General features: G+C 47.8%; 1 protein-coding gene across 6 annotated transcripts in view; it reads left to right on the forward strand.

Annotated features, from left to right (window-relative positions):
• Positions 1-24,581, forward strand: part of PIP4K2A (phosphatidylinositol-5-phosphate 4-kinase type 2 alpha) — a 184,562-nt gene that overhangs the window by 130,099 nt on the left and 29,882 nt on the right. For 4 of the 6 annotated variants that reach the window (XR_002336109.1, XR_002336111.1, NM_001195781.1 and 1 more), the window contains 3 exon segments: positions 1,345-1,497; positions 14,790-14,936; positions 19,374-19,412. Coding sequence is in view for 3 of the 6 variants with exons in the window: in NM_001195781.1 (NP_001182710.1) it covers positions 1,345-1,497; positions 14,790-14,936; positions 19,374-19,412 (339 nt within the window). In the remaining 3 variants the exon portion in view is untranslated. 6 annotated transcript variants of the gene reach the window in all.

Genomic DNA, 24,581 nt, shown 5'->3' on the forward strand with positions numbered 1-24,581 from the left:
GCTGTCTCAGAAGGGAATGCTGGGGCAGGGCGCCAGGGTCTGCCCCGAGGTGAGAGCACCCTCGTCTGGCTCTGCCCGAGGAGCACCTCCATGAGCACTGCAGCACTGCAGTGTCCTTAGACCTCAGATGCTCCATCCCGTTGGCTTCCGTTGAAGAAGAAGGGCAGGTTAAGGAGGCTTGACTGCGCTAGGCAGACCGGGAGCTCATTTATGGACGGTCGTGATGCACTGGTACCACCCCCTCTCTAAAGGCATCCGTGTCCCCGTAACTGGACAGGCTGTGGTTCACGGGGACCGTTGTGTGCCCGCCTGTGGGGAGGAAGGTGAAGAGCAACCATGTCCCCCCTTGAGTCCCTCCTGCGCAGTCCCGGGGTGGGAAGAATGCAGCTCGGTGCTCAGGAGCACAATGAACAGACGTGAGGACTAGACTTCCTCTGACCCGTGACCCAGGGGGGTTTGCTGACCCCACTGGTCTGGTGACCAGTGTAAGACGGTGGAGGGGGGGATACTTCCAGGAGGCCCTAAGAAAGCAGATTCAAACGGGAAAGTCACACGGGAAAGCAGGGGAGACAGCTCTCAGTGTGGATGGCGTGAGGCTGGAGTGACAGGCTGCAGGGGAGCCCGCCCAGAGCCCTGCTGCGTCCCCTCCAGGAGATAATCGTCCTCAGAAATGGCCGGGGGGCGGGGGAAGGAGGGGGGCCCCAGATCAGAATCCTAGGCGCCGTTTCATTGCGCACGCGCTGGGCCAGCAGAGTTGGCCAGTTGAGTCCTTCACGACTTAAGGGGTCGGCTTGTGGAGAACTGGGGTGCGGAGCCAGCCACGCAGGGCATGGCATTCTGGCTCTTCCCCTTAGCAGCTGCATGGCCTTCCCCCAGTTATGACCCCTCTCTGACCCCCGCCTCCTCATCTGTGAAAGGACGGGGGTCTCGCCGCTTCGGGGAGTGTCATCAGAATCGGGAGCCGTGCTGCGCACAGAGAACCTGTCCTCCAGGGCGACACTCCGTGAATGTGAAACACCCTTTCGTGGCGGGAACCTTGTTTTAGTCAGAAGGAAATCTGAGCTCCTGTCCCACTCAAAAGAACAAGGTGAACAAAGTACCTGGCGTCATAATTCTAGACGTTAGAGTCGCTGTTTTCATTTCATTTGACGGACTTGCCACGTGAGTCGCGATGCATAGACAGTGTGGTCGTCCTACCCGTCGCCTTCTTCCAAGCACACGTGGTTTTGACGCCTTGTGGTGACAGCAGCTTACCTGGGCGTGAGAAAGCCACGTCTCTAACCGGTGCTCTTCCTTCCTCCCCCATCGTCGTCGTCCTCATCGTCGTCGTCGTCCTGCGGGAAGAACTCCCTGACCAGGAGCGCACCCCTTCCCAATGACTCGCAGGCCCGCAGCGGGGCCCGGTTCCACACGTCCTACGACAGGAGGTACGTCATCAAGACCATCACGAGCGAAGACGTGGCCGAGATGCACAACATCCTCAAGAAGTACCACCAGGTAATGTCTCGTTATCTTTCTCTGAAACTCTGAGAAGGTTGACAGGCGTGATGCGGTCTCCTCAAGGCCAGAGATTGCAGTCGAGTTAGAAACGGGTGAGGGCTTTGAAACACGCCGGTGGCCGGATCACCGAGTGACAGGTCACTAGTTAGATATGTCACACTTGTCATCCCACGGCCCTTCTCTGCAGTGGTTGCCATGATTACCGTTCTGGTTTTACAGCCACTCAACTTCATAGGTGGTGACACTGCAGAAGTTTTTTGCAGATAGCGGAAGTGAGGTGTCGACCTCTGAGGACTAATCCACTTACAGCTGCCAAGGAAAGTCTCTGATTTGATTTTATTTATTTTCTTTTTAGGGCTGCACCTGCAGCATATGGAACTTCCCAGGCTGGGGGTCGAATCACAGCTGCAGCTGCAGGCCTATGCCACAGCCACAGCAGTGCGGGATCCAAGCTGCATCTTCAACCTACACCCCCAGCTCACGGCAACACCGGCTCCTGAACCCACTGGGCGAGGCCAGGGATCCAACCCACATCCTCATGGATGCTAGTTGGGTTCATAACCCGCTGAGCCACAAGAGGAACTCCAAGTCTCTGATTTTAGAAAGTGGGTGTTTGTCTACTCACTGTCTGCTTTTCACCCCTCAGCATTATCCTGTTAGAATCACCTGAGGATAAAAGGAAACTGCTGTTGGGAACAGCATCCCCCCACTCCCACTCCCATAACTCCCAGCAAGTGCCTGGTAGGGCACTGTTCCCAGGTCCCAGCTGGAGTTGAGGTCATCGTTACTGTGAAGTCGTAACAGCATGAAGTCCAGTGTTGGACATTCCTGGGTTCATATCCCAGCCCTGTCACTTACTAACCGCTTGACTCCTGCACTCGGAAGCCTCAGTTTCTTGATTTATACATTGGAGATAAAAAATACCACCCAACTCCGGAGTCTGGAAGGTTGTAAGTCAGCTACTCAGAACCTGCTGCCCATGAGGCCCTCACCATGTGGTGGTGGCCGTAGCGACAGTGACCAGTAACCACTATGTCACCTTGGGAAATCGCAGTCTTATGGCCTGAATGTGCCTGTTGATGGCAGCACTGAAGCAGTCACTTCCAAGCTGGTGTTTCACCCACACACTGTTGCTATTAACCAAAGGAGTTAAAACCATCACATCAGGTATTAGCCTCTCAAAGTGACTACTGCCCGGTTGGATGTGTGGGCTCGGAGGTGTCTGTCTGTAAAAGGCAGCTTCCTTAATTGATGGTCACGCTTCAGGCTCTAATACCAGGAATTATTTCTTGGCAGCTGCTTATTCTTCTGATCTTCTCAAATGTGATCGACTGCATTTTGCTGGCAGTGAGGTCTCTCAAAGTCTTTAAGCTGCATTCTGTTTCTGGAAGCTTGGGGCTGCCCCGGATTTGTTTTTCAAAACCATTAGTCAGCCTCAAGATTCCTTTAACATCTAATACATCTTATGTAACATCTATTCCTATTGAAATCTGGTCCACAGCCCTTATGCTGTTGCCTGTTGTGGAGGTAATGCTAACGAGCTGGGTCAGTACCTGCGGGAGGGAAAACGCTAAGGTGTTGGCTTCTGAATCAATTAATAGGAGGCAGTGTTCAGCCATTCACCTGTTAAACTGCCTGCTCTTTCATTTCTGCCCCTCTGAAACCTCACGTCGCACTGATGCATTCTTTTTATGCTTTCTTTAAATTGCCTCTGAACTTCCAAAGCAATGTAATACCTCACTGACTGATGAAAACATACTCTTCTGCCAAGTGACTGTGATGCCAGTCTAATAAAATGTGACATGCAATTCAAATATCAACTTCTTGATGACATCTTTGAGTTCAGAATTTTTTGACTTTACAGAAATCACAGTCTAAAACGTTTCCTCTGGGGTGGTTCCTGCAAGTGAACATGCAGGTTTGACATGTCATCAGTATTACATAAAATACGTTGGGGACCAAAATAAGTCTATTAACATGCTCCAGGGGCTTTCACAGTACTAAATATTTCATTTCACTCCTACAAAGTGATTATTTTCTTGATATGTTCTTGATTCAGAAAAAGCTCATTTCTCATTTTCTTCACCGTCTGTATTTTTCTGCTTGTAAATCATAGGTTAAATATACTTACAGGGTCTTAGTGTTGACCTTCAAACACACCGTTCTAGGTCCATTAGTCCTCAAAAAGAAATAAGCAACTAATCACAGAAAAAGGAATCAGATTTGTGGTTACCAGGGGTGGGGAATTGGATGAAGGCAGGCAGAAGGCACCAACTTCCAGTTATGAGAGAAATACGTACTAGGCCTGTAATGTCCCGCAGGGGGAATATAATTAACGCTGCTCTGTGTTATATGTGAGAGTTGTTGAGAGTGACTCCTGTGAGTTCTCATCACAGAGAAAAAGGTTGGTTTTTTTTTTCCCCTTGTTCTTGTGTATCTCTGAGATGATGGATGTTCCCTAAACTTTCTGTGGTCATCATCTCATGGTGTCCATAAGTCAGATCATTACGCTGCACACTGTAAGCTTGTACAGTGCTGTATGCCGAGAATATCTCAATACGATTGAAAGAAAAATATTTAATACGTAAAGGGTCTTAGTGGTTGAGAATCACCATAATTAATACAGTTTATTTCAAGGACTCTAGGTAGGGGGTTCCTGCTGCGGCATAGTGGGTTAAGAATCCGACTGCAGTGGCACAGGCCACTGCAGAGGTGAGTTTGATCCCTAGCTTGGACACTTCCATATGCCATGGGTGTGGCCATTAAAAGAAATTTTTTTTAGGAGTTCCCGTCGTGGCGAAGTGGAAACGAATCTGACTAGGAACCATGAGGTTGCGGGTTCGATCCCTGGCCGCACTCAGTGGGTTAAAGATCTGGCATTGCCGTGAGCTGTGGTGTAGGTCACAGATTCGGCTCGGACCTGGTGTAGTGTGGCTGTGGGGTAGGCCGGCAGCTGCAGCTCAGATTAGACCCCTAGCCTGGGAACCTCCATGTGCCGCACGCGGCCCTGAAAAGACGAAAACCAAAAAAAAAAAAAAATCTTTTTTAATAAAAATAGATAAAGCACTTTAGTTGAAGAGTAGGAGACCCAGATCATAGCCTGTCATGAACAGGTTATTTAAGTGATCTCTGAACCCTAGTTTTGCTGTCTGTACTTCATTCATTCATTTGTTCATGTATTTACTCTTTTTTTTTTTTTATGTCTCTGTCTTTTTAGGGCCGCTCCTGCAGCATATGGAGGTTCCCAGGCTAGGGGTCTGATCTGAGCTGCAGCTGCCGGCCTACACCACAGCCACAGCCACAGCCACGCCAGATCCGAGCCGCATCTGTGACCTACACCACAGCTCACAGCAATGCCAGATCCCTAACCCACTGAGTAAGGTCAGGGATTGAACCCACAACCTCATGGTTCCTAGTGAGGTTTGTTTCCGCTGAGCCATGAAGGGAACGCCTATTTGCTCGTTTTTTAAACTGAAGTATAGCTGACTTACAGTATTATATTAGTCAGGTGTGCAGCGTAGTGCTGCCTTATTTTTATAGATTAAGTGCACCACAAGGTTATTACAATATTATTGACCATAGTCCCTGGGCCAGGTGTTTACTCTTGACCTAATTCCAAAAAGGATGTGAGGTGACTGGGACCACTTTTAGGATTTATGTCTAGTCTTAAAATTTGTTTCCTGCTTCAGTGGTAACTGTCAGCTCTTCTGTTTCTTCTTGCTTTTACCTCCGAATGTGCCTTTGCTTCTGAACTGCCCAGAAGATGAGTCTTGAGGCTTTCAAATGGTGTATCAACAGATGGCACAGGCTCTCAGAGAGGGCAGCTCCTGTGGAACATGCTGGATGGACTTACTGACATTTGGCTTCTCTTTTTTTCTTTCATTGCTTTTTGCTTTAGTAAAATATATCCAGAACTGCAGCCGTGTTTCTAGAAGGTTAAAACTATTCTAAGGCTAGCCTTAGGAGAAGTGGAACATTGCTAGATATTTGAATAAATGCCTTGTGGGATTGATTTTCTGTTGAGCCAGCCTCACCAGCAGTGCCGTGTGGCAGGTGGCATGGAGCAGGGACCCTGAAGCTGGCTGCTTTGCCCCTGACCTGCTGTGTAGCCTTGGCCAAGTTACCTAACCTCTCCACACCTGCTTCTCTATCTGTCCAGTGTGGCTAGTAGTACCTCCTTCATTCAGTGCTGTGCTAACTAGGTGAATTGATAGTTATAACCTGCTCAGAACAGTGCCTGGTATATGGTGAGTGCTCTGTAAATGATTGACTAAGATCCTTAAATACCTTTCTTGTGCTGCTTCCCTTGTCCCAGTGTTGAAATCTTTAACTCTTTCAATCCACTAGGGGGCGTGGTTTCTGGCAGGCTGTAGCCCTGAGGCAGAGTTATGAAGATTCGAATCCATCCTACGGAGTTAGATGTTTTCCCCCAGGCTCCAGCATCTTGCCTTGGTCTTTATTGGCTACCCAAATTCTACCCTCATTTCCGCTGTGCCCTAAGAAAGCACAGCATCATCTTTCAGACCAACCGAAAATTTATATTAAGCAGAGCAGACTTATTTATAAGTCTATTTTCCCTTTCTTATAGTTGGGAAAATCACTTGTTTTGGTTAAAATATCTTTTTCAAATTTCTGTTAGGTCCGAACAAACTCGGGTCTTATAAATGATTGCCAACTGATGAGCTAAGCAATGTAGAAGAGCATTCAAAAAGGAAAAAACGGTCAAGAACCGTTTTGCCTTATTTTCTTCTTAATTGACTGATGATTTGTTTAACTGCCCTGACTTCATTGGGAGTATTGGTACCATGTAGCTTCAGCTTTAATTAAAATTCAGTCAATGTTAGTGAAATTTTAGAAATTTTAGGGGAAGAAGCAAGTTCCAACGTAGATGATCAAGGAATGCCTTCTGAAAATAACATTGGGAATATCTTTTACAGTTTTGAAATATAGGGTTTAAATTTATTTTTATTTCAAAGTGACTGAATTGATAACTTGATAAAGTAACCTAAAAATCCCTTCTTATCCTTTGTTATTTGGGTGCCATGTGTCACTTGAGCTGAATCTAGACGTTACACCTGAAGGTCCTGAAATCCTTGTTGAAAGAGCTAGTTAGTACCTTTCATTTCAGTAAAGGATTTTGGGGCGAATGCTTGACTTCGTTGGCCCCTCCTTGGAATATATCTTTTTGTCCTCCCATGAAGGATGGTGGCATTGGCCATAGAGGGAAACTGAGAATAGGCACCATAAGACCCACAAATTAAAATAAAAAAAATGGAGGGTGTGGTGCCCAAAGAGGAAAAGTTACTCCACCAGCACTGCCCAAACTGTTGATTAAAGACAGACCCCCCTCCCCCAGCATCACATGAAAATTCACATTCCGACTCAGTAGACCGGGCGGACCTGCCATGCTGTTTTTCATGCGCTACCGGGGACGCCGATGAAGCCCCATAAGTGGCAGCGCAGGACCTGCTCTCCAGAGCCAGAGAAGCGTTCCGAGTCTGCTCATTGGGCTTTTGTCCTCTCTTTGGAGAACACGAAGCACATAAAGTTTTAAGTCCTCAAAGCACCTGGAACTCTGCCGTTAAAGGCAGCGCCAGCAGAGCTTCTGTGCCATCAGAAGCTGCACACGCTTTTCTTGCTTCTGTCTTCAGGAGGGCGCTGCCACCTCCAGGGTCCCTGAGGCCAGGGAGCGCCCCTTCCAGCTCCACTTTGCCGATGGGGAGTCACCGTGTTCCCAGCATCCTGGCCATTGTCCCCCAGGTGTCCAGGGGGCTGCCCAGCCTCCTTGTCAGCGTGCTTTTCCTTCTGCACGTTGTCCCCAATTTCTGGCAATCCTGTCATCCTTTTCCTTTGTACATCACCGTCTCCCGCTTCTCCCCTCCTCTCTCCGGCAGCTGTGGACTTGCCCTCCTCCTTCTAGCCTCCAGGTCCCCAGCTTTCCCCTTTTCTGTCTCCAAACATCTCTGCTCAGTTTGGGGTCAATTCCTCAGCTGTCTGACCCACTCCTCATTCTCTCTTCAGCTCTTCTAACCTCTAGGCTCCCCTATCCAATGATTTTTATACTTCAGAGATCCTATTTTTCCTTCTAGAAATTTCATCTCAAAAAAATCCGCCAGTGCACTCCTGATCCTTTTGGGGTTTGTGGTTATTTGCTCATTTCTTCGAGTGCTTGAGGCAGAGCTGTTCCAAGTTTTCTTTCCTATAGTCCTGCCTCTACCAGTCCTGGGGGAATTTGTTGCCTCTTGTGTCTGCTGACCCTCAGGAGTGACTGGCCCAAGCGGAAGGCCACGCAGGGTGTGTGGGGTCAGGATACGGATTAGGGATGGAAGCTGGTGCAGGAAGAGGAGAGGCCTGCGTGGAGGGAGAGGGCAGACTGCCTGCCAGGCAGCACCCCCCGCAGACCACAACCAGCACGCTGGGGCCCTTTGGGGTCGCCCACCCAGAAGATGCTGTGTTGGGCCACAGTGACAGGGGCAGGCCTAGAAGGAGCTGCCAACTGAAGGCTGGGTGGCAAGGCCTCCAGGGCGCCTCACACTGTGATGCCTGGGGCAGTCATTCTGCATTTTAGTAAATGCTCTCTGTACTTACGGTGAAGTGTTTTTTGCAAAGTCATTTCATCTTTAATGATGATGTTATTTATGGGTCAGTGTAACAGACTTAGGAGCCCCAGTGTTTGCATTCAGGTTGATTCTGCAATCTCTCAGCCCCAAGAATGTTTGTAAATACTGCAGAGGAATGTTTGTTCCTTTTCAGCCTGATTGTTATTACATTTTTAAAAAGTAGTACCATCTTGTACTGATAGCAGCTTGAATGGAGTCATCCTTACATTCTTTTTTGGCTTCCTTCTAAACGAAGACCTTAACTTCTCTTCTTCCTTCCCTTCCTTTCTTTTTTTATGGCCACAGTCCCAGCACATGGAAATTCCCAGGCCAGGGACTGAATCTAAGACACAGCTGTGACCTATGGAGCAGCTACAGCAATGCTGGGTCCTTAACCCACTGCTTTTGGGGCTGGGGATTGAACCTGCACCTCTGCAGTGACCTAAGCCATTGCAGTCAGGTTCCTAACCCACTGCACCACAGTGGGAACTCCATCTTTCTTTTTTTCTTTCTTCCTACCTTTTTCTTTTTCTTTTTTCTTTTCCTTTTCTTCCTTCCCCCTTCTCTCTCTCTGTCCCCCCCCCCCCCCGTAAAAAACACTGTTGCAGTGATCTGTATACATAGGCAAAGGCACAATAAGGATTACAGATAATGTAACCTTTCAAAACCATTAGCTGAAACAAGACTTTTCACTGAAGTATTAATTTGATGCTATATTAAATTGTTACTTCAAGCCTCTTTAAGAAAAAAAAATGAGTGAAACATGATAATAAGAGCAATTTCCAAGAGCCAGGGCCCGGGTTCACACTGTCATGTAGAGAGAGAAATATTTATCTGTTCCTGTTCATCACTGGGAATCCTCTCTACTGAAACCTTCAGTCAGCCGTGCATCTTTTAATGGCATTTCATTTTGCACGAGAAGCAGCAACAAATCGAGGATTCATAACACTTGTTATTCTTGTTGAGCGCCAAAGAGCAAAGGAAACTGAGATCTCGTGGGTGTCGCATTTTATGTTTTTAAACTTCAATCTCACCACATCAGTTTATCATTCCATTATAGTTCTCACAAGCCGCTTATCCCGGAAGAAGTTCTAAGGGAGTCTAATGAAGAGATAAAATTTGCCTTTATTGGTGACATGAAGTTATATACGAGGTTTTTTTAAAAGAAGACAGGAAAAGGTAAAAGCTGTCGTTGTTGGGAACAGGTTATAGACAAGTATTGCCAGTGAATACGAGTGTCTGAGGCACTCTGGAAAAACACAGAAGCCACTGCTTGATCAGTAACAGTGCGAGGTGACACCAGGCATCCAGCTATGAAAATGCAAAAGTGAAAAAATACTAAAAACAATATCTGAAAAATGCAAACATAGGTACCGGGGTGCATTTCACACTGAGAATGTGGATCCTGACCCCGAGAATCCTTGTGATGGTTTTAGCTCCATACAGAGAGCGTAAGAAGAATCGATGATAGTCAAGGTCACTTTTTAAAAATTAGGCACCTGGTTCAGAGGGAAGCTCGGTGTCATCACTGAATTGCAAGCATCTGAAAGCTGCCAGTCCAGGTGCCGACAGACCTTCCCTGTTGGCTGTGAGAGGAGGTTGGCCTGGCTGCAGGTGACCTAGAGAGCCTGCGGAGGTGGAATTAGCAGCTTGGCTCTGTGCCAGAGATGGGAGTGCCTCCGGAAAGGGCCAGCTCTGAGGAGCCGCTGCAGGGCAGGCTCTGGGTCCTGTATCCACGCGGCAGGGCCCTCACGGAAGAGCATCCCTCTGTCTGACGTGTGCCCCGAGTTCCTGAGCCACAGGCAGGTGACCAGCATTGCCAAATGTTTGGTCCATTTGTGGCCTCTTGGCTCCCTTGAGACCTCAGAGTGGCAGGGGACAGAGGTCCACAGAGTCATTTGACCTCTAGAAAGAGTCTCCTGGGTGGCACTGGGACCCTGCACCTGTGAGGCTGTAAACTGAGGTGTTAAGACGGCAGGTGGGGAGGCCCCATGTCCATTCCGTCCTTCACCTTGTGGGGAAGGGTGGCCTTGAGCGTCAGGACAGTGGTTGCAAGTAAAAGAAAGATCTACGCTTTTTTAACGAGCGACCCTGGAATTACAAGAATTGCAAGTTAAGCATGTGAAAGGGAGGAAGCACATATTCTTCCTTAGATGGTTAGATTCTTAGATGGCCAGTGTTAAAAAGAAATTAATAGGCGTTCCCCCTGTGGCACAGTGGGTTAAGAGTCCAACTACAGCAGCTTGGGTTGCTGTGGAGGTGTGAGTTTGATCCCTGGCCCAGTGCAATGGGTGAAGGATCTGGTGTTGCCACAGCTGGCCTGGGAATTTCCATACACCTTGGGTGCAGCCATTGAAAAAAAAAAAGATGCTGAGACTGTTCTTCACTATTAAAAAGGGTGCTCATGCCAAAAAACTGATCATGATATTGTAGCGCCAACAATACGGCCTTTTAAAATAATCTTTGAAGCCTTTGTTTACAGATCGTTAATTTGTCAGTGATGTTTCGGCTTTTGAAGGGACAGTGCTCAGATTTACGATTTACGATAGTGCTCGTAAAAGCAACGTGAGAGAGAAATGTAATTTGGGGGGTTTCATATTCTTTAAAATATCACCTTACTTTATAAACACATGCATACACCCACATGCAATATTGTTCGTTTTTGGAGGGTCTCTGGTCTATGGAGTCCTTGACCTCGGGGGTTCCCATCATGCATTTAGACGGAATGAGCAGAAGGCAGGAGGGTGTGATGGGTGAGAGCAGGGACTCTGAGGCAGAGCGCTGTAAACAGAGTCCGTTTCTCTGCGAGCATTTTAGGAGTACACGGGGTGGGAAGCCTGCCTCCCTCGGCCTCCCCCGCTTCCTTCCTTCCCCCCTCCCGCCCTTCTCCCCGCCCCGCCCTCCCAGGGTCTCGGTTGCATCCTGCTCCTGTTGGAGTCACCGGCAGCACCCCCAGTGCCATTTCCCTGATCCTCACCTCTGTGCTCTATGTACTAATATTACCCCCTTCTCCAAATACAGAGACACAGAGAGGTTGAACAATGCCCCCAAGGTCACACAGCTAGTAAATGTGGAGCTGGACCAGAAGGCTCAGCAGTGTGGCGTGGCCATGCGTTTACCATCTCCCTGGATGAGGGACCTCCAGGAGCTGTGTGTGTGCCTTGGGGGCAGGGGGTGCCCCCCAGCATCAGCATATGCACAGTGCCTCCTCCGTCAGCTGGTGAGGAATCTGAGGAATTAATGTTTGGGGAATTTTTGGTCTTTTTTTTTTCCTTTTCTTTTGCCTTTTCTAGGGCTGCTCCTGCAGCATATGGAGATTCCCAGGCTAGGGGTCTAATTGGAGCCATAGCCACCAGCCTACACCACAGCCACAGCAACGTGGGATCTAAGCTGCATCTGCAACCCACACCGCAGTTCACGGCAACACCGGATCCTTAACCCACTGAGCAAGGCCAGGGATCGAACCCGCAACCTCGTGGTTCCTAGTCAGATTCATTAACCACTGCACCATGACGGGAACTCCTATGTCAGCTGTCACACGCAGTGACTCCTGGTGTTACAGTCCAGGGTCCCAAGCCACGGTGCTCATAGAACAGTGAGTCTTTCGTTCTTTCACTGAGGTGAAATAGCATATTTCTTCCCCCCCCAGAAATTTGATTCATGGGAAGAATTTTCTCTTCTACAAAGTTTTGGCCCATATATGCTCTTCTAAAGCTTTGGTACCAACTGCTGCTTGTCATTACTGGGACTCTAACATGATAGATTTTCTGCAATTGTGGTTTTGTACATATTTATTAATGCAGGAGTTTTAAGGTTACCAAATATCTTCTTCCAAGCTTTCATCAAAGAGCCTTATCCGTGAGCCTTACCTTTGAGAAAGTGCACATAGTAACTTGCTGGTGAAGTGGATCACATCTGATCAGCTTTTAAATATACAGCAATTGATCTAATCTGAAAGCTAGAACACTTGCAGAATGTAATCTCTACGTGTGTTTTTCTCTGGGTAGAAAAAAGCTGGTCAGTGACGACTCCTGTAGTTTTCAGACTTCTTTAACGTATTCGTCGGTAGGAGTCGGGGCTCGTACCTGCTCTTTTCTGCGGTGGCTTTCTGTGGCTCGGTGCAGAGATTGTGACCCAGGAGACATCTTCTGCCAAGCAGGACTTTTAGAAGATAGGCCACAACGCGAATAATCTGAGTAGAAGAGCACACAAGTGGGGGAGCTGAATGGCCAGACCGAAGCCTGTGTGCCCCCAGACCGTGTCTGTGAGTCAGTCTGGAGCACAGAGCAGAGAAGCGTACTATCAAAATGTCTTGTCAGTTTTGAATGAAAATAACTGCTCCTCATCCTCTGCAGTAGGAGAAAGGGTAGTACAGACGCAGGCACTGGGCGAGGTATTTGGACACCCTCCTGTCTGTAAGCCTCACCGTCACCTTCTTGGCACGAATTTGGGTGCTTGTTTTCCAGAAGATGAACCTGAAATGCAGCGTGGTTAGTGACTTGCCCAGGATCTCACAGCGGGTGGATGGAGGCACCAGGCTGGCCCCCCACATCTTTCTGGCTCGGAAACCTGCATCCTTCCTGCTGAGCTTACACAGCTCCCCTGGTCTCTGTTTTTGAGGCCCATCCAACCATCCCTCTTCAGAGGCATCAGACGACCACTCCTTTAACACATTTCTTTATATCAGACGTGAGAAATCTTTTCAGCCAAGAGCTCTTTGCCACCTGTTTTATATTAGCAAGACTCCAGTTAATTTACAGGGTTTTCTTGAAAGATGAGACACAGAAAGAAAGGTTCCTCTGATCTGACTTCAGATTAAGAACAGGTTGGGGGTGAGACTCAGAAAAATCCATCACACACCAGTTATGGTCACGAAGTTGTTTTTTTTGTTTTTTTTTTTTTGGTCTTTTTGCCTTTTCTTGGACCACTCCCGCGGCATATGGAGGTTCCCAGGCTAGGAGTCTAATCAGAGCTTTAGCCGCCAGCCTACGTCAGAGCCACAGCAACGCGGGATCTAAGCCACATCTGCAACCTACACCACAGCTCAAAGCAACGCCAGATCCCCAACCCACTGAGCAAGGCCAGGGATCAAACCCGAAACCTTGTGGTTCCTAGTCGGATTCGTTAACCCCGCACCAGAAAGGAACTCCGATCACGAAGATTTTTTTAAAAGGGCAGGAGCATCTTTAAAGTCTGCCACAACTCAGAGGGGCAAAAATCAAACTCCTGTATTGATGCTGTTCACCTTTTCTTTAATGCTAAAAACCACAGGCTTAAAAAAAACCCCAAGATGGCTCAGTATTATCAGAGTTGTTATTGACAGTGTTTATCACTAAAAAGTTTGAAAGGCATTCTGATTATTTTTTATAAAAGTCTCACTGTAAACCAGAAAAATTCCAACAGTATAATTTTTTTAAAAGGATGAAAGCAGTTGCCCCAGGTTTCACCATTACCATGAATGAATACCATTCTTCTATGCGTCTCTCTGTAAATGAGTATGATTTTTACAGTTTTGGACTCATCCTATTCATGCTGTTCATTATCCTAGGGATTTCACACATCTATGATTGGCATAAATTTTTTTTTTTTTTTTAATCTCCTTCCCCCCCCCCCCCCATTGTAAAGAAAGGAAAACCAAAGTTCCCTTTGGAGAGTGCCCTGGGACCCAGTTTATAAAGATGGTCTTTTGAAAAGTGTCTCCATCTTGTGGCCGTTTAGGGGTATGGTCATTAGAGACCAAGAAACTCATGTGTGTTTTTGCAACTCTCTAGATGGTATCAGTGCTGGGACTTGTCCAGTGACTTCATGAATCCAACATGGAGCCAAAGAATTTCCATCTCTCTGCCTCCCGCTGCTCTGATGGGCAACTTAGCTTCAACATTAGTGTCTGAATAAGAAACAGGAAAACCAAGACTGGAGCCCAACTCTCCCAACTTCTAACACTGAGCTTTCTCCACAGTTTTCTCTTTAACCTTGACCTCAACACTAAAGAAAGGGCTGATCTTTAGTGGCCAAGTGATGCTCCCCTGGCCCCATAAAATCATCATCAGGGCTTTTAGGGAGGACCTTGGCAGCCCCAGGTAGAGTGTGATTTCACCTCAAAGGAATTACAGAGAAGACCAGTCACTTGTCCTCTGACCTTAGACTACTTATCCAAGGTTTTTTTTTTTTTTGTTTTTGCTTTTGCTTTTTTTTTGCTTTTCAGGGCTACAGCCTCGACATATGGAACTTCTCAGATAAGAGATTGAATCGGAACTTTGACTGCCAGCGTACATCACAGCCACAGCAACGCCAGATCCAAGCCGCGTCTGTGACCTATGCCACAGCCACAGCCACACGGGATCCTTAACCCACTGAGCGAAGCCAGGGATTCAAACCCATGTCCTCATGGATACTAGTCGGGTTCATAACCCACTGAGCCACCACGGGAACTCCACTTATCCAAGTTTTGACTTTACAGATTAGTTTGGAATGTTAAAAAAATATCTCTGGAGATAAACTTGAATTTTCTTATCTGTGTCTGCAGTTCAGCAGGACGAACATGGGTCGTTTTTGGTAAAGAGAACCTTACTGGTTGTATGAACCATGATCACTTTGTATAAACACCACAGGCGGAAGAGTCACATTTTACATCTGAATGAACACCTTTTGACGGAGTCATTTCCCCCTTTTTCTTCCTCTCCTCTGCAGTATATAGTGGAATGTCATGGGATCACCCTTCTTCCCCAGTTCCTGGGCATGTACCGGCTCAATGTTGACGGAGTTGAAATATATGTGATTGTCACGAGGAATGTGTTCAGCCACCGTTTATCTGTATATAGGAAGTACGACTTAAAGGTGAGCTTGATTTCCGTGAGTGTTTATTAAGTTTGCTCGTCCAGGCTGTACATGCTCGACTTGACTGTGCAGAGCACGTGGGCGGCCCTCGGAGCTTAAAGCCACCAGGCAGCCAGCAGGGCGCTCCTTTGTGTGAAGCAATGGTCACTTGTGGGCTGGGAATAGGGTGAGGAACAAAACAGACCAAACCTGCACTCGGGGAGCCGACACTCTGGTGGGGACAGACGGACACTAGGTAAAAAGCGTGAGTCCGTCGTATCCGAGGGAGCGGTCAGTGCTGAGGACAGAGTAGAGGCAGGAGGGCTGGCGACGGGGTGCAGTTCTGCATAGGGGGTCAGGGAAGCTTTCCTGAGATGAGGACTTGAGGGCAGACCTGAGGGAGGCGAGGGCGTAGGCTGAGGAACAGGCCTGGGGACGGGCCGTCTCAAAGGACAGGGAGTGAGGGGCCCGAGTGCAGGGATCGGGTCCTGGTCAGGGGCTGGCAGGCTACCACCTGCCTGTGTGGCAAGTCCAATGTAGCCGTTTCATAGATGGTGTTATCCGAATCCCACTGTGCCCGTGGGTTCTGTACCACGTTACGCAGTGATGGCAGAGTTGGGTGGTTCCCACAGAAACCGCCCTGGACCACAGAGCCCCCAAACACCTACCCTCTGACCCTTTTCAGAAAAGGTCTGCCAACCTTTGGGCTTCATCAGTGGATCTCAAAGTGAAAGTCCTTCAAGGAGGATCCCCCCCGAAACTTTAAATTCCTTAAAGGACCCCGGAAGCTTCTGCTTATAGAAGTTTTGTCTGCTGATATTTACAATGTTAGAAATGAGAAATTTTTTAAAACTTAAAATAGTCAAGCCATTACATGTTAGCATACCTTTATGAAAGGGAACTCTCTTCCAAATCAAAAGTTAGTGAGATAGGTGGCACCTGTTTCGCATCTTTGCAGAGCTCTTTAATGTCTAATTTAGTATGAGATGGTTGGAAGGTTCTCTCTGGTTCTGCGCTAAGTCTCTTGCCAGGTTATCTGACTGAAGTATATGAAGAAAATCAGACCTCACACAGATATGTAGTGAAAAGGGAAGGAAGGGCTTGTTTAAACTTTTTCAGAAGTTCGTGGATATTTTTCTTTGATGTTAGACCTGCCCTGACAAGCGGTCATTTCTCAAAGCTGAGTTATAGTGTGGAATCTAAAATCATATCCGTGAACTTTTTAAAAAAGGTGTGGGTCTGAAACCTCCTGCTTTGGGCATTCAGAACGACGGGCTGAGCTACGTGCCTCTCACCAGCACCACACTTCATCATCCAGTGTCAAGCAGCCACACTAATCTCTCCATCACCTGCCTCATCAGAAAAGGCGTGAGAAGCTGTCAAGCTGGGGGTAGTGGGTTGACGCTTAAATTTGTTTTTCATTTTCACTTGAAAGCTTAAATTTCACCAGTTGCTTCCTATGAAGTGACAGCACACAGCCGAGCCAGCAGCTAGTTCTTACGCCTGCTAAATGCCAACTGGAATAAACAGATTCCCAGTGTCCTCTCCTAGAAAAATGTTTCCTGAAGAAAGTGGCTAGTTCAGCTGGTAACTCAAACCATCACCAAAAAAAATTTCTGTTCTTAAACAGAAATGCTTTGTGCGGACTCCCCACACAGACTGTTGGCAAGATCTGTCCTCCCAGGTCAGGATTTAATAAGACTGATGTCACTGCTTCCTCAAGGATAATCTATTTTATGTCAAACTCCAGGAGTACCATCTGGGGCCACTGTTGGATGTGTGCTAAGCTGCCAACAGTTTTTTACCCACCATTGTTTTTGCAGTATCTGTGCAAATAGTAAATAATGAAAAGGGCTAATAGTGTCTCAGTATTGTCAGAAAGATGGTCTGCAAAGTCACAACTCCTCAAAGAGTCCTGAGCCCCCTGGGTGCTGAACCGCACTGAGAGATGCTAGTCTAAGAGTGGGGAAGTGGTCTGGGCTCATCTCCCCTCTGGAGTGCGGCTCAACCATATAAGCTTCCCAAATACAGTCTTGCTCTGTCCTGCCTCCGAGTCATAGCTGTTTTTGATCCCTGGAAATCCCAGCCACCCTACAGGCCCTTTGGCCACCATCTCTGTTGCAAAGAGCTCACTCTGCTGAGTATCAAGGGGTCTGCCTGTGGGTCTGACTCACCCATGTAAGAATCCCGATGACCTCAGAAGCTACAGGTCCTGGTTTTATTACCTGTTAGCTCCATGCAAGATGCTCAACCTTTACGAGCCAGTTTCTTGGTCTGTGAAACATTATTTTATCTCCCTTGCTGGGTATTTGTGAGGGTTAAAGAGATATGTACCCGTCATGTCCAGCAACAGCCTTTGGTGGGTGATTTTGGTTGTTTCAACCATTCTGCTAGTGAGTAAGTCGCTTAAAAGCAATTTTTTCGGTCCTACTTTTTTATCCTCCTCAAATGTTTAAGATAGTGCCTTGTTTGAGCAGGCAGCCAGTCAGCATATCCTGCTGTGAATTATGCTTATAGTCTAGGTATTACAGTTTTAATTTAACCTTGCACGTTATGATTTCAGCTCCCTTTTTAGCTTGTAGAATAAATGAGCTCTGTTCTCACCAGGACTTTCAGTTGTCGGGGCACCTGGACTTCTGGCATCATTTCATGGCTCAAACGCTTGGTCTCGACTGACTTATCTTTTTAATTTTGTTTTAATTTTTCATTCTGAATGAATTTAAATTTGGATGGGTTTTTTCCAGGCTAATGATCTGCATTTACATAGAGACGAAGTGTCACCGAGAATCAGCAGCAGAGTGAATTATACTGTAGGAGGGGAAAACACAGACTTAAAAAATTGGCTAAAGCTACAAAGAGGAATAGTTTCCTCCTCTGCCCATAAGTGTAGGAATTACTCAACCGTTACTAATACAAAACCCAGGTATTACAAGTATTTAATACTCAAGTACTAATTACCCCCTTTTAATTTGGAAACCTTCTTTCTTAGCATTCAGCACGTAGAGGAAGATATTTGTGGACCATGTTCCAGAATCCGTGAAGGAAGGAAAACAGTCCACTGCCAGCGGAAGCTGCTGAGCTCAGGCGGCAGAGGGCTTTCCTTCACTGCCAGCCCCCATGGCTCCTCTTCGCTTGCTGGGTCAGCTCTGTGCTCCTCTGACACAGCCCCAAGAAGCTACGAGCATCTTCCCTGGGCTGGCAGCAGGGTCTCTCAGATCCACCAGACCTGGGGATGCTGAGCGCTGGGGTGGAGAATTAGCCCCGGGGAGCTTCTGGCCTGGGCTTGGCTCCCATCTGTGAACGACAGGTCACACATGTCTTAACGAAAGCCTGAGCTGCCTGCATGCAAGATGGTCACAGAGCCAGAATCTGAAGGATGGCCAGTCTAGAAGCTGCTTTAACTTTCCCCAAGTCATATAGACATTCTCTTAATGAAAGGCTATATGCACGTATTCTGGGCCCATAAATGTGTCTTTAAAAGGTGGTCAGGTGACCAGATCCCTCTGCTCACCTCAGGGCAGTGTGGACGCCCAGTGCCTGAGGGGAAGGAGAGATGCAAACTGGGCTGTGAGCTCCCCCAGGCGATTATTCCGCTGGGAAGACACTGCGTGGGCACCAGGGAGCACAGAGTATTCACAGTTGTATTAAAGTTAGGAAATCACTGCCCAGTGGTTTCCCAGTCTTTTTTTTTTTTTTTGCATTAGGATCTTCCCTTTTTTTTTTGTTTTTTTTTTTGTTTTTTTTTTTTTGCATTAAGATCTTCCACAAACAAAGGGCAGTTTCTGTTCTTAAACTCTACCCCAGGGCCCTCCTCCCCACCCCACCCCCACCTCAGAACTGAGAGCATCCTTTTGAAAACCAGCTCGGTGGAGTACAAATTCCTGAGCCCAAGAACTGTGTTTTCTTCCACTTTACACTCAGCCTGGATTTTTCACAAAAGGGATGCATGTGTGTGTCTGGAGGGGCCTCCAAAGCAGACGGGGCCAGACAGCACCCGCTGGGCTCACCCCACAGAACGTAAGGAGAGCACGTTCATCTGTGACCCTAAACCAGGGGACAAAGGCAGGGGCTTAGCCTGCCCCCCTCTAGAAGATGCGGGCGGGAAAGAGGCCTTGGTCTCTGCGGCCGGCTGGTGGCCCACCTCACTTTGAAGACCCTCCGATGTGAGGAGAGCAGGGTTTGGACCCAGCGTTTGCACAGGCATCATCTAGGACTGTCGGGTTTTCTGATTTCCAGCAGGATGAGAACCAGGGCAAGGACAGCACAGGTGACGTGACAGGGAAGGGGTTGGGGCCGGGAGGCAGAAAGACCTGCAAGGGGTGCAGTGCTGACCTCGGATGAGGCTCCAAAACGAGCTGGTGCTCGTGTATTTCCACGCTCTGCCTGGACCGTGTGTGTGTTGCAGCACGAAACCGATGCCACGCGTGTGCATATTTTCATTCATTCTTTCTGTTCCAGGGTTCCACAGTGGCCAGGGAAGCTAGTGACAAAGAAAAGGTAAGTGCCTGTCTCCCTCCCCCGTGCTCTGCATCCTTCTTTCTCGCCCTCCCGCTGTGACGCCTGCCGCCTCCCTCTGCCCCAGTCCCTCCTCGCGTGAGCTGCCCTGCCGAGCAAGGCCGGTGGTGTTTGTGGGTGAAACATTGCTCATCAATGTGATCTTGAAATCCTGCCGCCTCCAAGGTCAACACGATCCAAACTTGGCAGGTCCCTCAGCACCCAGGTCCTAACCCCACTTTATGGCCAGCAGGCCAGGTGTGACCTTGAGTCTGTGTCTTTACCTCTGGGCCCCAGTTCTCTCACCTGTAAAATGATGGTGTTGGGCTTCAAATTCACCTGTAAAACGTTGGCTTGCCTCACCCTCAAACTCCTTTCCAACCGGAACGTGTTAAGATCCGATTAGAGTATTTTTTGTGCAAAGACTTAGGGACGAGGAAACTTACCTTTTCCTGAGTCATTGGATATGAGGTAATATTTGAACAACATTCTGTCGATTATGCAAGTTTAGACAGATTCAACTGGAAGCAGTTTAAGAATGTGGAAAGAGCTTTCTGTACGTAAACCAAATCAGCAGCTGCTTACATGGAAGGTGCCGCTCGCGCCCAGCTCCTCCTCCTCACGCTGAAGTGCCATTTCTTGACCAAACCATTTGAAAGCTGAGCTCATGGGTGTTTGTTTTTAAATTAAATGTTTAGGATGCTATCATTCAGTTTTATAGATTTGGAAATCCCCTCTTACTTAATGCACCCAGAAGGTTGTGAATGTCTTTATGGTCGCTGTCTTATCTTCAGGGGTTAAAATAATGAATCGCACAGACAGGTCCAGCAAAGCACTGTGGACGTTAAACTGGAAGTGACAGTACCACGTGATAAGTGCATGGCTAGGGAGCATGGAGCAAGGGCACCTAAAGTCTGGCTGGGTGGTCTTCCTGGAAGAGGTGGTGGTTGGAAGCCTGAAGGACAAGCAGGGGTGAGCTAGAGAAAGAGGCAGGAAAGAGCAGAGCGTACAAGAGAGGGAGCGCTTGGCGCTTTCGTTGGAGGGAGGGGAGGCCACAGAGGTGAGCAGGACCAGCTGGAGAGGCTGTGGAAATGACCTGGATGGTGGCCTGCCCTGGGGTGCTGGAAGGGGGTACAGCAGAGATTTAGGAAGAAGCCACAGAACTTGGAGCTAATCTGGGAGGTGAGTGGTACCAGGGTGTGTGTGTGTGTGTCTGTCTGTGTGTGTGTCTGTGTGTGTGTCTGTGTGTGTGTGTGTGTGTCTGTGTGTGTGTGTGTCTGTGTGTGTGTGTGTGTGTCTGTGTGTGTCTGGGAGGTGAGTGGTACCAGGGTGTGTGTGTGTGTGTGTGTGTGTGTGTGTCTGTGTGTGTGTCTGGGAGGTGAGTGGTACCAGGGTATGTGTGCGTGTGTGTGTGTGGAGGGAGGGTGGGGTTCAGGATGACCCCCAAGTTTCTGGCTTGGACAGTGGGCAGGTGTTGATCCCACTCACTGAAAAAGGGAGGAAAGCAGGCGCAGTAGTAGAAACGTCAGCATGGCAAGAGAACAGAGGTGCCACGAGAGGCTGCCGAGAGGGCTTCCACTGGGAAAAAAAGGGCTTAGGAAACCTCCAGAGAGGATGAGCAGTAAAGACAGGGATGCCTAGATGAGGTCACCCAGGACGAGTTTTGGGGAGAAGAGAAGCACGTCTGGCGCCCCCAGAAGGTCATCATTTAAGGGGTTGGGTAAAGGAAGAGCCTGCAAAAGACCAGCCAGACAGGCGGTGAGGAGGAAAGCCTGGGTCATTTGTTCACATACTTACTGAGCGTCTAGTATGAGCAAGCATGCTGCCAAGCAGGATGAGAAATGCCTCTGTGTCCAGCGCCCCACTTCGTGAAACTTGCACTCCAGAGGCATCCCAGGGACTGGAGGAAGAGCACTTTCCCAGGTCCCGGGCGCCTGTGCGGGCAGGTGGGATGAGGACTGAGAATTACCCATTGGCTCTATCAGCAGGGCCGTCCCCCACCACCTCGTCAGTGATGGTGAGGAGAGCAGAAACCCAGGTGGCAGCAGGTTAAGAAGTGAGGCACAGAAGAGGGGAGGGTGGCTCCTTCTCTCACAGTTTGAGTTTTGGACTGTGCCCCGGGGAGCAAATTTTCACACGGCCAACCCCCCTGTAAATCACCTCGAAGGCACCAGCTTTGACCAAAAGCAGCAGAAGACGATAAGCTGTCGACTTCCACGTTGCTATGTAAACATTTCTTCCAGGTGCCAGAGACTCAAGCAAGTGTCTTAAGTTTTAGTCCATGAGAAACTCAGAGGCTGAGTAGCAGCGGGATTTTCTCCTGGGCTGTTAAAAGAAACAGACTAGCGTCAGAAGCAGCCAGCCCCAGCCCAAGAGCGTGGACACGATGCCAGCCACCGCTGGGCATGGTCACTCCATTTTTACTTTGTGCCCAAGTCTCTCGTGACTACAGCAGCTCCCCCCACCCCTTCATTTCCATTTCTTCAGGTCCCACCCCCAGGGGCTTGCTCTGCTCTGGCGGGAACCAGTGCCCAGACAGACAGTTGCAGCCAGTGGGGTGAGCGCGGTGGCACGCCGCATCCTGAGCAAGGACACAAATGAAGGAGACCACGGTAGCTGACGTGGCTGTGCCGTCTCTTCATCAGGAGCAGAGCAGTCGGTTAGCAACCTGTCCCTCCTCTTGCTGCCTCTGGGCCCTCGTGCTTTCCAGGAGCTGCTGGCATTCACCACGGTTCCACCCCGCCCCCCACCAGAGACATTTAGCCCTTTACTGGGGCAGGTTTCTGTGAAAAGACATGAAAATGAGACTTTAGCAGAAAGCCACTTTTCTGAGGCTGCTTCTATCATACGCTGAATGTGTGCAGATTGTTCCTCAAATCCTCTCCCTCAGAGGGGGGCGCAGAGAAACCGGATGGGAGCCCCTTTGGGGTCAGGGTCCGATTGCCCTTCCTCGCGTGTGGCAGATTCAAGACCCAGAAGCCTCAGTTCCCACGCTGCATCGCACCTGGGGGCAGAGGCGAAATACTACCTGGGAGGTGGTGGTGTTTGTCTCAGTGTCCCGGGACTTGGAAAGGTGGCCATGCCCGACCCGAGCCGGGCCCGTGCCAACTGCCCTGACCAGCCCCTTGATGTGGGTGCTGGTATCACTTCCTTTGTGTGAACCAAGTTCTCAGACCTTGTCCCACAGTCATGACGCGACACAGCCAGGGGTTCCAGCCCAGAGCTCACACTTCTCTTCACTGTATGGTACTGCCTTTTTTTTTTAAAAAGACTTTTTGTCAAAAAATCATATTAACCCCATGAATCATGAAGTTGAATGAGGAAGCATTTCACTACAGTGTTTCACTGACAAAAACATTGTTTGGGGGTTACACAGGGTACTAAGGCAAGTTCATGGAGTCTGGATTTAAAAGTTAAAAAGTGGCGAAATAAACTGGCCTCATTCTACGTTGGCACACCAGCCAATTCGTATCTCCTCCATTTGAGGCGTTTAGGTATTTCTGTAAATACAGTCTGTGTCACTGTAGCTTACTGTAGTGTAAACCATTCAAAGTGTCTACACAAGAGCCCGAGGAAGAATTGAGTGCTTTTTATTTCTGGGCTTGGACTTCCTGATAGCTTTTCTTCCAGGAGGTCATCCGCCTGCCTTTCTAAGGTGACAGGTGCTCACCGGGGCAGGCAGGAGGTCGGGGAGCTTAGAGATGTGGGATGTACACGTAATTAGAGCTGGTGACCCACGGGGACAGTGCCTGCCTTGATGACAACAGGACGTCGTGTCTCTGTTCTAGTTTGTTTGTCATCTAGCAACAACCAAGGCAACAGTTACTAAACTGTAGTACATAAAAATAAATGAAATGTATTAATGGAGCGGAACTCTTAAAACCCCCGGTTTTTAAATTCTTAAAAAAAAAAAAAAAAAGTCTTTGCTTTCCTTTTTCTGTCAGACTTCAGGTTTTCTCTCCACAATCAGTTATTATTTTTGACTCTGCCAAAAAGCATCATCTTCTTTGTCTTCACAAATACAACCATAAATGTTATCAAAACAATCACTGTTCCCTCTGGTTACAAAACCCTTGGAGAAGGCTGAAAATATTTTCTGCATTTTTGCCTTTTCTAAATGAAACCAAATGGTTTGCCAGAATATTTTCGTTGCCATCACTGTATAACCATATTCTCTACACCATGGTTATAAAATTGCACTGAACAATTTTTCATAGAGTATCTCCCTTGACGTGGCTTAATTAGTAATTCTTCGTTTTTCTTTCATGTGCGTCATTATAGCTGTTTCAATTTCCCACACTTTTCACTTGTTGATGACAAGTTTTAAAACTGTCATTTCACATATTTCATGATATAGGCGCAGACAAATCCCATCTTTTCAGTTTGAGCTTGACACGTAATTAGTGCGATTTGCATTAGCATAATAATGAAGATGGAACTGAAGAAAATAAAGAAGTTATATTCTTACAATAAAGGAATCGCTTTCGTGGCAACAAGTATCAGAACACGCATGTACAGATGTCTTGAATTTTTTTTAAAAAGCAGAACAGTGCTTTTTTTTAAACCGTTGTCAAATTCTGACAGCTGCTATGACTTGTTTTATTCTTTAATTCTTTCCTTTATTAATGGAAGGGCATCTTCCATTCATGGCTCCAGCAGTTCAGCCCCCTCTAAATGAGACAGAAATGCGAATCTCCCTGGTGGTCCATCTTTTCACAGCTGCGCTGCAATTCCAGTGTGACATCAAATTAGTAATTATAGCTGAGCGGACCACTTTTTACAAATGACAGTCTTAGCATGCTGCCAGCAAGCAAGCGACTCAGCAGGGAATCCAGGCAAGTAAAAGAAAACATAACTGGACTCACTTGATTTCTGGGGGATTTGACCTGACTCTTAAAAAAAAAAAAAAAAAAAAAAAAAAAGCCCATATCTTGAGAGAGGGAGTCCTGGGGATTTACACAGATTTTGTTCCTCATTCTGCACAGTTCTTCTCAAAACCCATGTCTGGTTTTATTAGGTAAAGTAAAGCCTGTGTAATGGAGTCACAGGGTCACAACAAGAAGATTCCTTTTAACATATAACCTTCTCCCTGGAACCCATTTGAAAGAAAACAGCTGCCCTGCAATTGGCATTTGTTTAACTATATTGGCAATAATCAGTGTTGACACTTTG

The sequence above is a fragment of the Sus scrofa genome, chromosome 10 (genome assembly GCF_000003025.6).
Source record: "Sus scrofa isolate TJ Tabasco breed Duroc chromosome 10, Sscrofa11.1, whole genome shotgun sequence".
Taxonomy (NCBI): domain Eukaryota; kingdom Metazoa; phylum Chordata; class Mammalia; order Artiodactyla; family Suidae; genus Sus; species Sus scrofa.